The sequence below is a fragment of the Strigops habroptila genome, chromosome 10 (assembly GCF_004027225.2).
Source record: "Strigops habroptila isolate Jane chromosome 10, bStrHab1.2.pri, whole genome shotgun sequence".
Classification (NCBI taxonomy): domain Eukaryota; kingdom Metazoa; phylum Chordata; class Aves; order Psittaciformes; family Psittacidae; genus Strigops; species Strigops habroptila.
The window spans coordinates 38,108,063-38,122,441 of record NC_046359.1 but is presented as its reverse complement, the minus strand read 5'-3'; the positions used below and the strand labels follow the sequence as shown (position 1 = coordinate 38,122,441).

At 36.2% G+C, this 14,379-nt stretch overlaps 1 protein-coding gene across 2 annotated transcripts in view; it reads left to right on the top strand.

Annotated features, from left to right (window-relative positions):
• The window catches only part of SPATA17 (spermatogenesis associated 17), an 81,337-nt gene that overhangs the window by 4,362 nt on the left and 62,596 nt on the right, over positions 1-14,379 (top strand). The window contains exons 4-5 of one of the 2 annotated variants that reach the window (XM_030499555.1): positions 5,479-5,529; positions 9,989-10,092. In XM_030499555.1, coding sequence (XP_030355415.1) covers positions 5,479-5,529; positions 9,989-10,092 — 155 coding nt within the window. The remainder of the gene's footprint in view (positions 1-5,478; positions 5,530-9,988; positions 10,093-14,379) is intronic. The other variant, XM_030499554.1, reaches the window with a different exon arrangement.

Sequence of the window (14,379 nt, the reverse complement as noted above, 5' to 3'; positions counted from 1 at the left end):
TGCCTTTAACATAAAACAATGAGGTTTAAGTATTTAGTTTATTTCCGTAGTTTATCAATTTATGTTAATATTTTACACTAGTTTAAAACTTATTAGCCATTTATTCTTGATTAATTTTGTTAAGGTTAAATTGCTGTCTTTCAGTCAATGCAGACAAGTTAAGGAAAAAAATAAAGAGCCATAATAACTCATATATTACAGGCTAAAATCCACACCTCCTACTAAACTGTGTTTTCAAGCAGTAGGACTTGTGTGCCTGAAAGCTTGTCTATTTTTCCCCCAGGTCTATCAGTAATCTAAGGAAGGATTTTACCTCTTCCAATTTACCTGCCTTATCTAATAATTAGGATATGAATCCTTTCAGACTGTGGTTTTCAGTCTGTCTTCTAACTCACTGATTTTTGAATATAGGGCAGGTAGCTGCATGCTGGGATTGGGTTCTGCTTTAAAAAAAAGTTGGACTTCAGTTGGATATTGTCCCTGAGTTTAGGGAAGGTTTGCTTAATCTAGAAAGCTTCTGTAGAAGAGAGACATGATAATATTAATGTATGTTAAAATTTATTAAAGGAAAGAAATGATCCACGCTGTCACTGGGAAGAGGGAAGGAAGAAAGCAACTTCATGTGAAACATTGACACATACTGCCTAAACGTGTTGCAGAACTCCCTTTTCTGCAGGTTTTTAAGAGGAGGATAGGCTTGTGCAGGGCTTAGATATGCTTCAGGCAATATTTGAGGTGAAGTTATCTCATGTTCTACATTTTTTTCACAGTTAAAGCATTGTAGAGTGATGCATTTCACTTGAGAAACAAGGCAATTTATGTGTTTCTGTGTTTCAGGTTGTCAGGTTTTGTCATCTGATCCTTAGGTCTTTAAGAGGACTTAAGCAGGATAAAGGTCTGATGGTGGCCATTTTACATGGTTTTCAATCACCCCAAATTGTAAGGAGCTCTGTTTTGGCCACTCCATATTCAAATACCGATTGTTCTGTCGATAGTAATCAGTCTCCTATTTTAAACAGAATGATGTCACTTTAGAGGCTTATTTTCTTATATAAAGGCTGTAAAAGCAGTGACGCCAAGTTAAAATACACCACCAGGGTGCCTACTGTCCATTGCACTGTTCTGAGTGGTGCCCTGTAGGTGAGGTGGCAAGATAACTCTTCCTAGGGAGCCAGCCTGCGACAGTGTTGGTGCCCAGTGACGGGATGAGAGGACTCAAAGTGGAATACAGGAAATTCCACTCAAAGATAAAAAAGAACTTTTCTTGGTTTTTAACTGAGAGGGTGATCAAATGCTGGAATAGGTTGCCCGGAGAGTACAAGCTGTTCTTGTAGAGTCCCCATCCTTGGAGATACTACAAACCCAACTGAACTGCACAACTTGACTCTGCTTTGAGCAATGGTTTGGAGCTCCAGAGGTCCGTGCCAACCTCAGTTGTTCTATGCATCTCTGAAATTGGAGGTCTTTTACCGCATCTCTTTGTTACTTGTCTTCTTTTGCCCTCTCTTCTTAAAAAACCCACTCTGATAGTTACGTTTGAAGATAGTCTTTCAAATTAGCACAGATTTGCTGTAATAACCAGGCTGAGATAGCTAGCATCATAAACCCCCCTCAGCTTCCCATTCTTGAAACATATTTCTGAAGATAAAAAAGACTTGAACCAATAAGCCTGGTTCATGTGTAGTTCTTCAAACAGCCATAACTGACAAGACCATGCCAAATCTGAAGTTTGTGGAATAATGGAGGAAAAGAAATTGTGCAAGCTCTAAATCCCACCAGGAATTCATCAACTTTCTGGATTGCAGTACTTACTCAGTATTAGGGTTCTAGAGAAACAGAATCTCATCAGCAAACTTACGGATTGTACAGTAAATCAGCATAGAAAACCACCTTTTCCTCCTCAAATACTTTGCTTGTGTTTGCCATATCTTTGATTGGAGAGGACTAAATAGGACACCTTGATTGGAAACTAGCCTGGAAGCCATACAAGTAGCAGTTAAAGAGGCACCTTTCCCTCCCTTTAGACAGCTTTATTCAGTATTGTATGTTTTGGGATGGACTTAAATGTAAAGTTCAAGTTCATTATGTATATTCATTGTTATACTATCTTTACTCCATCAGTGGCTGAATTTGGGATCAGTTAATGTTTGCATTGAACTCTTGCTATAACTGTTATAATGAGTCCTGAGTATGAAACACAATGATACATTTGACATGAGGGTTCCTTAAATAGACTGGTCACTTTAAAATTTGCCCGCTGATAATGATTGGATTGGTATCTGCTGCCAGCAAACAAGGCAAAGCATATGCACAAAATACCCAGGATTGCTTGATAATAAATCATTTTAATGATTATATTCAAAATGGTGAAATGTGAGTGGTACTGATGCGGAAAATAACAAAACCTGAGGCTCATCAGATTGGCTGTCCATATGTGCCTCACTACTAGTATTTCATTTGTTACTCCTCTGCTACCTCTTGCTTTGATCGTTCAAATACATTAAGTTAAAAAAAAAGAAAAAGATGGTTTTTATATCACTGAAGTTATGTGCCTTTCTATATTCTAAATAGAAGTGCTTTGGTATGAAGCTTGGTTTCCTAATATTAGTGTCAGGCTGTGGCGGTTTAAGTCCAGACGGCAACTAAGTACAATGCAGCCACACACTCACCCCCCACAACTCCCCAGTGGGACGGGAGGAGAATCAGAAAAAAGACAAAAACCCATGGGTTGAGATAAGAACAGTTTAATAATTGAAATAAAAGTAAAATATAATACAACAACAACAACAACAATAATAGGAAACACAGAGAAAGAGAGAGAAAGTAAAACAGAATACCAATCAGGATCATATCACATTTGTAGGCGATCTCCAAACATGTTTTTAAACAGAAAAGGAGAAAGTAGTACACCACTTCATACACAAAAAGCTTCACATGTGTTTTGGAATCATAGACCTAATGTAAAGTAGTAGGGAGACCTGTATGTTAAAACCGGAGGCAGATACAAAGACTTCATGGTTCAGAAGTGGAGGTGGTGCGTGTGGGTGAGATGGCAAGATAATTCTTCTCAGAGAGTCAACCTTGCAGTGTCACCTTGGAGTTGGCACCCAGAGCCAATGAGCTAGAGGCAATGTTATGGGCACAGCTGAAATGCAGGAAATTCCACTTACACATAAGAAAGGAGTCTTCTGGGCAAGAAAGCACCAGTTCAGGAAAGAATCTTTTGTTTACTAGGAAACCATATAAATATAGACTGGGGTTGAAGCACTAAATTATGGCTCTAATTCTCCATCACTTGTAATAGCAGAATGAGTACGCGTTATTCTAATCAGGACTAGAAAACAGAGCAAAAGAACCTAGATGGTAACAAAGGCTTTGGCTGTTAGCACAAGGATGAGGTTATAAGGCAGTTAATTCTGCATTTGGCTGACTTGTGATTTAGAATAGTGTTGAGTAAAAGCAGGAATGTGTAATTTCCTATTTATTGTGCGTGACCTTGTTAAGTAGTGGTAGGGTAAGGCCTGGATTTCTCACACCTAAGTGGAGTAAGCAAGTTAGGACCCTAGTTGCCATTGACTATCTCTGTAAATAGCAGGCAGAGATCCAACTCTTCAGTACTTTGCCCAGCTCAGAGAGAAAGTTGTCCCACTGTCTTCCAGTATTGGTGATATAAAGAGCATTGTGATGTTAGGTCTCTGATTGAGGTTCTTCAGAGAAATGGGATGTATTCAGACCTAACAGCCTTAAAATATGAGAATAAACAAAGATGTGAGATTGTTTAGTTTAACCGCTAATGGACAGAAATCTTACGATGATTTTTAAGCTTAGAAATTCCCTTTAAAAAAGTACTTTATCTATTTGGTAGAATGGCAAGAAAGAAGGTGGTACAAAAGAAAAAAGGGATGAGCTGCAAAACAAAGTTGTATCAATTTAATCAAGCAGTTTAGGAATATACTTAGCCTTGGCAACCATTATTTCATTCCAATATTGGCCATCTACAGTTAGTATCACTCAGAAGACATTTATGGACACAAAAGGGGAGACAGAGTCCACTATTCTAATTCATACCTTTGAGGTGGAGGTTCCCTTAAATATATATATATGTGTGTGTATGTGTGTGTGTGTGTATACGCACATATATGCAAAACTTGTTTGAAATGTCACAGTCCTGCATTTTTCTTCTCCATCAGAAATATCTTTTTGACTGTTTCCATTATTAGTAGATTGGTATGATATGAAAGTGAGCATTTAAAATGCACCTTAATTAAACTGCAGGAATTATGCCTTGCTTAATGTAATGAAGAAAGAGAATTTAAAATGAAGTAGCATCATTGTGTTCATTTGTAAATAACATATTGCAGCCAACTGTTTCTTAATTGCCCAGACTGTTGATAAATAATCCAGTCCTGCTGCTCTCCACAGACAATTTGCTTTGGATCAGACTAGGCAATTCAAATAACACTAATTACAGTGAAACCCTTTTATAGTGAATTCCTGTTTGCCATGGGGGAGAAAATCACTATATCAGGGGGAAAGCACTTTTGCCTTTGATTTGTGTCTAAAACATGAGAAACACATAAAAGCTGCATGTTGTGCTAAATAAAGGACATACTCTTGCATTCAAAGTACTTATATTTTACTTTTTATGATACAATTGTGAATTATGTTCATTTTGCATTTGTAATTAGAGGGTGGAACAGATGTGAAAGCTTAGTTTAAAGTGATGTATCCATTAAAATAACCTATGCTGCCAAGTGATTGCTTAGTATAATAGGGGATTCGTTCACTATGAGAGGAATTCTACTTTATTGGAAAGAAACCAGGACTTCAGGAAATGTTTTGTATGTCAGGGGATTCACTGTAACATGATATCATTGTATTTATGATTTTATGATGTTAAAATGAATATTAAATGAAATAAAATTCCGAAGGATTACTCGGGAGGCAGCTAAGTACATAACATTTAGTACAGATGGTTGGAAGGCACAATTTTGCTCCATCACTGCATCCGTATCCTTGAACGATTTCGACTGAAGACAGCATTTCTTTGAATTTTTCATTAAACCAGACATCTTGAAATATGAATTCCTTTTATGTTTCTGTGAGTTTTGGCTAAAAGAACCCCAGTGAATAAATCATACATGATACTACGTGTCACCAGCACTTGTGAATATTTCTGCTTTGTTATTCTACTCTCAGTAGAGCACCATTGATTATCAAACTCAGCGGAGAGCATTTTATGATCATATATCTCCATTAGCTCCTAGTTTGACTACCATAGATTTTTCTGGTTAAGCCTGCATTATGTATTAGGAAGCCTATCTCTTCAATACAAAGTTTGATTTTGTTCCCTCTAAGCCTAGAATTCTTATTATGTATTATGTATAAAGATTCATATCTTTTATATGTAAAAACAGGAGCACTGTCTTTGTGCAACTGAAATATATGCCTTCTTTTTTCCCCCCCCTTGATTCACAGACAGCATATTTTATGATGAAGATGAATTTCTACAATGAAATGGCTGTCAGGGTAAATATTTCTTCACTTGTTAAACAAATGAAAAAGTCAATTGTGCTCCGAATTTGCTTTTAATAAAATGAGCAAACCAGAATAATACACACTTGATTGATATGCTGATGGCAACAGCGGGAAATAGTGCATAGTTAAAAATTAAAGTTATACTCAGTAGTCTGGGTTGTATTTGAAAACTGTAGCTGAATTTTAGGCATCTGCATGTGTCTTGCTCTATTGAAATGTTCATTCTACCTTACCAGATATGATACTGATAAAAGCCCCAAACATTCTAGCTGTATTCTTATAAATGTAGACATATATTTACAACTCTGACAAACTAGAGGGCTTTTGGATTTGTTAATGTGGTTGTGCTTTTTCTTAGGTACATGGCATTCCATGTATTGACTCTCAAAAGAGTTACTCAGAGAGCACAGGACAATTTCATTGCCTAAACATAGAGGTGGAACTGCACTGAGCTTGCTGATATTTTGAGTGAATTTTGGTAGATGAAAAGGAGTATGAACAGTCCTTGAACTAAATATACAGCAAATTAAGATTGTTATGGGGAAAGCTGCAAAATATGTTTATCTAGAAATCAGCAATTTTTTCCTGAACTTTGGAACTGCAATTAAACAAATATATAAAACAAACATGAGAAGGACATGAGAGAAATTTTGGGGTGAAATATTTTTATCTTACTTAATTCTTCTATTTTGTGGAATAAACCCGCTTTAGAGGCCTATAACTTTTTAGGCAGGGCATCCTACCTTTGGAATACTACCAAAATTTGGAATGTGGTGGGAATGGAGAGTAACCCAAGGAAACTCCTGTAAAGTAGGAAGATTCTCAGAACAGATTTTAATTTTGTGGCCTTTCCAGTTCCAAAAGAACTCACACTCAAGAGATGTGTTCCCATCAGGTTTTTAACTTGGTGCGGGTTCTTTCAAAGGCACAAAATAGAATCTTATATTTGGTGCATGTTAGAAAGCTGAAGGTGCTTAACAGCAGTGTAATTCCTCAGGAATGCATTATTTTGGGGGGGGAGTTTAGTTTATTTCTTAGCTAGGTTAAAAGTATTCCACAGTTGATAAATACTGATACTCACGCTGCTGAAATCAGGGGGAAAACACAAGATGCAAGCCAGATCTTAAAAGTTGGCTGTGTACTTTTAGAAGGCATTTGAAGACCAAATTCCAGAGGTAATTATGTATTCTAATCAAATAGAGTCTTGCATTTGGTCTTTCATTTTTAAAAGAAATGGAATGTGTTCCCATTCATTTGTAATGGAAATGTAATGTTGAATCATTAGGTGGTATAAATCTTCAAAGTCAAAGTACCGTTTTTTTCAGTCATGTCCTTTCCTTTAATGGAAATTGAAATCAGTAGAAAACAATAGAACAGAACTTTATTTAGTTGCAAATGTCAGAATATGATTCTCTTCTATCTAAATCTTGTGCAGCCATACCTGCAGAGCAGATTGAAAGCACTATCATTCTGAAACAACGAATGTTTTGGAGTTGGGGTTTTTTTGCTGTCATCTGTCATTTGAAGAATGAACCAAGGCCCAGGAAAATAGAGAATGAGACCTGTTGAGTTTCTGCACAGAAGATATGTGGCCAGACTAGGTTTCCTAAGCCAACAGTGCATCATGTTCACACATTGTGTGCTTCATTCATGATTAATATACTTCAGTATTCTGAAAATATAACAATAACTGCGTGGGTGTTTTTTCTGTTTAATCACTTAGTTTTGTCCCATAGTATTATTAAACTATTTATTTAAGTTTATAGTCATTGATTAGAAAGGCATATTCAATTCTCGCAACTGAAGTAGCATTGAGGGTGTACACATGCTCAGTTTCTAAGTCAGTCTAAATCTCTGTCTCCCTGTATTGCATTTAGTTGTAACCAGAACTATGTTTCACCTTTTCAAATTAAATCAGAGAACTTGTTTAAATCAATTTCAGTTTTGACTACTAAGTCAAAACGTGATTCTCTCCCTTAAAAGATTTAAGGTTGCTATAAATTTCCAGCAACAAAAGTAATCCTGTGGAAAAAAAAACCTATTTCCATGAGCAGATGGCTTTTGATATATCAAGGTTTTGCCATTTGTTTTAGTGCTTAAAATAAACATTATTTATAAGACCACTTACATTTTGATGTTACTTAATGAGGAATATGCATCATTGATTTGACTAGCTTAAGAGGTCATTTAGAACTTGCCCGTTAACAAGCTGTAATCTGCTGAGCACACAATGACTTTGGTTAAAATGATCTGTTCAGTGCTGATCAATGACAATAATTGTTTTGTACCAATCACCGTTGAAACTTGCTAATTACTTTGAAGGGCATAAACACTTCTCTCTATTTTTTTTTTCCCCAAGAATTTTTAAACATTCACCTTGGAATGAAAAAGAAGTATAGTTATAGCACGCTCTGCTTCCTTATAAAAGCAAACATTTACAACTTGCACATCGAAAATACGAACATCATCAGAAGCTTTGTGTAAAACATTCAAAAAGATTAGTTGTGAACACTGACATACAGTATGAGGGAAACAGGAATCTAGCATAAAATAATTTGAGACATAATATAGTTTTTCTTACTTATGTTTCATTCAGTTGGAATCAGTGAGGTCATTCTGAACAGCAAATGGTGTAAATAAAGGTAAAATGCAGCATTTAACTGGTACACGGAGCCCATTGGAGATAATTATAGCTTTATGCAATTTGAGTCTTTTGTCTTTCAGTTTGAGTTTTGATCCTTTAACCCAGAACTATCCACTTCTGCATTTATAACTGTGAGGTGAAGACTGTCAGAAAGAGTTCCAAAGGGACCATAATCCTGCATTAATGAGCACACAGCTAGATGGGAGCCAAGTTGCTCTTGTTGAGAATTTTGAAGCCAAACGGAAAAACAAAACGAAGATCTTTATTCACATGCAAAGGAGTTTGCTTAATCTCAGATCTCTGAAGGCATACTCATTCTTTGCTCTTTCACTATCCCTTTTTAACTCAGTAAGCTTGTGTATGAGAAAGTAGAGTTGCAAAGAGTATGAAATTTCGTATCACCTAGTGCAAAGAATCATGTCTAGTGCTTAAACTTTCTTGTTCCCATGTTCAGCTACTCACCTAACTATTATGTTACGTATTATAACAATGTCTACAGGTCCAAACCCTTTTCATTGAAAAAAACAACACATGGGTAAAAGAAAATAACAACTTTTAAAATTAGTTCTGAATCTTACTTGTGAAGAGATGAAAATACATGATGATGCAGAAAGGGGAAATAGAAGAGCGTATTAACACTAGAAGTTAATATCCTCTTATTCCTAACAGCTTTAGTGCACCATTTGATTTTCTTGGTGACTTGTCACTCAAAGACTTACTGAAGGCTTTATTTATTCACTTGTTAAATCTTACGTAAAAAGATAATCACAACTGTACCACAAGGTGCCATCAATTGAGACTGAATGCTAGTTTTTACTTTAAAGAACAGTGTTTACTTTAAAGAACATGCTTCTTTGGAATAGGAGGTAGGATAAGAAGAAAAGCAACACCACAAACACGTGGATCGCACTCCACTTACCAATTCACCCCTGGGTTCTGGAAAGAGAAGGGTGGTGTAAAGGGAAAGAAAAGTAAAACATTCCCTGTAGATACACTGAAGAGTTTAAGTTCTTGAAAAGTCTAGTAGCCAGAGGCCCACAGCAAAAGGAGAACTCTTGGCAGATTACAGCATTCTTCTCTTCAATGCACTTAAGTGAAGGGCTGTAGCTTCTCCCATTGAAGTTGCTTTGGATTATAAGACCTCAAGCTTTTTGCCTTTTTAATGTAGATTCTGCCTTTCAGCTGTAATGTCTCTTAAAATGTCAAAGCTGTAAAGGTCAAAGAGATGGAAGTTGGAGGAGCAGTGAAGGTAACGCAGACTAGAAGTTAGAAGTAATTGGGAGATGCATAGTCTTACACTGGAGATGAAAGAAGTACAGTTTGTAAATGATGTTTCCAGAAAGCCTGATTCATTGAGTTACCAGAAAGGCTTCTATTCAGTTTAGATTATATACAGAACACAAAGTGAGAGTGTAGCAGAAGATATTGGTGAGGGGTTGAATCAGTAGATAATGAATGTTGTACCTGAGAAAAGACATCACTTATGTGCTGCTTTTTTACTGTTCTTAGATAGTGCAATGCCACTGCCAGTAGCAGACACTTCTTTTCATTGTCACACCCCAATATAAATAGTGTTTTAAAACTTGATAGTGTGTTTTTAATGTTGGCATTTCATAGTAAATTCAGATCACCATTTAACTACAGTATGTTATGTCCTACCCTTGTTTTCTTCATTGAAACATATTGGCCTTTCTACTTGATATCACTTTTAAGGAAACCGTATTATTTGGGAAATAACAACAGGTATTTGATATGCATACAAGCGTTTGATTTGCAATGTACTAAGCAAATATTTATTTCGTCTAGATTCAGAAAAGATGGCGAGGCTATTATGTTCGGAAATATATCCATAATTATTATGCACTGAAGAAATACCTGGAAGCCATTTCTGTGAATAACGAGATTGTCAGGTAAAGATAAACCTCCATGGGGTAAAGCATTGATTTCCTCTTCTTTTATTTGTAAGAAGTGCATGGCGCTATTTAAATTGTTTCTTTGAGTGTAGGTTTTCCTCCATTATCAAATATATGTGTATATATCAGTCATCATTCACTTTAACCTAAGCCTGTGCATGTTGCACCAAATTCTGTTCTCATTTACGCTGTTAGGAATTCAAAATGATTTCTTTGAATTCATTAGGCATACTTTGGGTTTGTACCAGTTTAATGAATCTGAATTTGGCTTTTCACCTCTGCTCAGAACTCATAGATCATTCTGCCCAGTGTATGGTTTGTTGAACTAGTTTAGTTGGTTTCCCAGTATACACAAGCTAAAAAAAAAAATGGTTTCATAGTTTATTTTGCAAATTGATTAGTGACAATGAATGGAAGTGCAGATATAGATCTGAGTTACATGCATGAGCCATGCTATGAATGTTAATTGTGAAAGATGCTGGTGTGGATATAGTGAAACAGATTCTTGTCATAGTTAAAGAAGATATTCACTTGCCTATTAGATTTCTGTCTAGAACTGTTGTTGCTATATGTTCCTACTCTATTTCTCCTATCCATCCCTTATCTTTCTCTGTACTTAACTTGAAAGCTCTCTAAAATAGAGGCCATTATTTCCCTTTAACACATTTGGTGTCCTGATCCATGACTATTTCTTCAGAGAACAGTGGAAACAGACAAAATACTGGGTGACCATGGTCATTAGTTTATCCTTGTAAGTGAAAGCATTGAACAAAATCCATCCAGTTTTTGCTGTTCAGAAAGCCTGAGACAAATCTGTGCTTTCTGAAGCATAGAAATATAAGGCAGTATTGTGAAAAAGTATTTCTGGAAGTCTTGTCTAGATCACATGGCAGACAATTCAGCCAGAAGACTGTTACAGAAAAGAGCATATGCAAGTTATATGTGAAAGAAAAGAATTATCCCATTTCTTTAGACACTGCTTATTAATATATAATGTTTTTCTACAATTATAGCTCATGAATACATCCTCTTTGTCACAGCATTCTAACTTGTGCATTACACTGTTACATATAATGAAACATACTGATAACCACTTACCTTTAATCTCTCATTGCTATTCATTTAAATGTATTCTATGCAGAAAGTTAAATCACAGCTAAACAAAACCAGACTTAAAAAACCCGTCATCTCTTCAACTGTACGTTCTTGTTCTGATATCTTTGAAATATGTTCTCTTCTTGAAAAGGCAGAATTCTAGGAAGACTAGACCAAACTGTGGGAAGGAAATGAAGCCATAACTTTTCTGGTTTAAAATGAATATAACTGAAATGTACTGCAGAGACACAACCTGCTTCTCTGTCTGTAATAGCTCAAATACTCTTCCCTATTCCCTGCCTAAACCTGGAAAAAGGCTCATAACTTGTCAGTTAGATCAACCTCTGATGTGTGTGAACAAAACAAGGCAGCCAGTAGTATTCCTGCTGTCCTGAACACAGGTTGATTGGAGCTTTGTCTTTTCATTCCCTAAATCCACAACAGATTTCTGCTGGGTACATCTAACTTCGCAGGACTACAAAAATACCTGTCTTTAGTTACTTTGACATGTGCATTAAATTCCCTAGTATTTGTCCAGGTGTTTAAAAACCATAAAGCCTATCCATTGGGTAGGTATTTTAATCAGGAAATACTTTTATGCTGCTTTTCTTTAGCAAGTAAGGTGAGCAGTGTGACTTCAGGTATATCAAATTGTCTCAGATGGTCCATGTAAACTCTTGCCCAGCAACTGATATATTCATACTCTGCTAATTTGAATTCTGTCTTCCAGAATTCACATAATTTTATATCTTTCAGATGAAAAGAAAAATCCGTCTTTTGCATTAAAATAAAAGTTAGTAATGAATTTTGGAGTGAATTGGATCACTTGTATCAAACGATACAAGTTCCAGTTTTAAAAATGCATCAGTTTTCAAGTACAATCAAGGATCGCAGCAGTAATCTCTTTACTGGGGTACATTTGAAAACTAATACATGTATTATCTTTAACATTCTTCTTATGAAGTCTAATGGATGTTTAATGAAGATGAGGTGTAGGCCCTCAGCCAAACAGATTTTTCCTGTCATTGGGCTAAGTTGCTGTCAATTTCTTTGGCCCCAAGGCAGGGAGTGTTTCTTGTGAGGAATACTGAGCAAGGTGGGGGAGAGATTCTCTGCATATTTTTGTCAGTCATCTCATGTGGAAGAATATAACCTCATTGTTCATTAACATTTTTGCATATAAACAAAACAGCACAACCCGACACATGAAGTAATGCATCTTTTCTTATTTGCCTTATAGAATATATGCATTGTGCAGTGTCAGTGCTAGTAAAGAACCAAGTTTCTTCACAAATAGCAAAAGAATCACAGTGAAACAGAGACTGACTTTAAACATTCCAATGGTATAACATCGCCCCCTGCAAAACAGCCAACCAAACAATGAAAAACCAACAAAATACACCTGAGAAGTTTATAATTCCAAAATCTGTTTAAACAGTATTCTTTCTGGAATTATGAAGTGATCGTAAACTGAATTACAAAGTATGGTTCTCAGTCTTATACTCTAGACTAATGCTGACAGAATTCTTATCAACAACTACCTGAAATCACATTTCAAGTCCTTCTGAGATACATTTTTCCCTCTTGGTCTCCAGAACCAGGAGTTGTGCTTATTTTTCTCCCCTTTCATTAAGGAGGAGCCTGTATCAACTTACCATTCACTACTTTCTAAGAGAAACTTCAGAAGAAGTTGCCATAGAGCTGCACATTCTGTTAGTTTCTTAGAAGAGTTTCTTATAAGACTTATTGAACAAAGTTTGTTTCCCTCCCTCTTCTCCTTTGCCCTATTTTTTTAAATGTAAGACACATCCCCTACTAAAGGGTTTTCTCAACCAGTAGTCACATCTTTACCATTCAGCTTTAATACAAGCCGTCCTTATTTAATAGCTACCCTCATTTAGTAGCCAGACCTTTATCATTTGTCTTTACTGTGAAAGCCCCAGGAGAAAGTAAACTTAATAGAAGCTGCCCCAGTTTAAAGCCATAGAGGGATGTAATTAAGTTTAACAGAAATTGATTTAACAGAAGTTGACCTAAAATATAATTAAATAATAGTAGTCATATTATGTGTGAGTTTCCACTCACTTAACAGACTGCTTATCCTAACTTGAGGCACTGGTTTTGTATGAACTGAAGGTAACTGTCGGTTTTAGCTCCCAGACTGGCTGAAGAGTGTGAGGGTTTTCCTCCAGCATTCCCATGACTTCCCACTGCTGCATAACCAATAGGTGTGATGGCTGATGGTGTCCCCAGTAGAGTCCCTAATAGTAAAGTTGAGAAGTGATTCAAAGAATCCTTTGACAGATGGCAGAAGAATGAATTTGAACCCTGAACTCTGTCTACGTAAGGGCAGACTCAGACTTTTCTTGGTATTCGTACGGTTTAGCCTCAGTGTAATGGTGAAATGGGTTCATCAGTCCTGAATTCTATTTTTCCTGGAAGATTTAGGAAGTTCTAAACTGAGCAAGTAGGAAACCTGTTCTTAAATATTTATCTTACAATGAATATTTTAGTAATAAGTCTTCCTCTATAGCATCTGTTTGTATTTAAATAAGTACCAACTCATACTGTATTCTATCTAGGTACGGATTAGTTGGGTGGTTGCATATATACATGCATGCATTAAAATAAATTCCATTACTTCTCAGTAAAGATCATGAATTTAATTTTAAGGGAAAATACCTTGTTTTGAAATATTCTTCTAGCTACATTTAACATCTCTAAGAGCCGGCAAAATGGTTACCAGGGGAAATATGCCAAAAGCAATTAGCATAGGCTATAACTCCATATGATGCATTAGAATTTTGTTTTATGTGAAACAGCTCCCAATCCATGATAAGCAAATGGACATCACTTCACATAAATTAGCATGCTGGTACCATTATATCAGAAGAATTTATGGATGATGTCAGTTGCCCCACTGTGTGATTAACTTGCAGTTCTTTGCCGTAAGGTTATCTACACACTGGCCTTTAAACTACAGTAAAGCAACTTTGCTATATGTCAGGTGTGCAACTGGAGATAAGATTTGGGGATGTAGTGCTCCATTTACTGATGAATGACACCATTTAAATGTTTTCCCTAGGCACAGAACTCAGTAAGATAGCAGTATCAGGAAACTAACAAAGCAGTGGCCAAGTCCTGGCATTGAGGTTTGCGTGTAATCAAGGCAGTTAGGTTAGCTTTTTT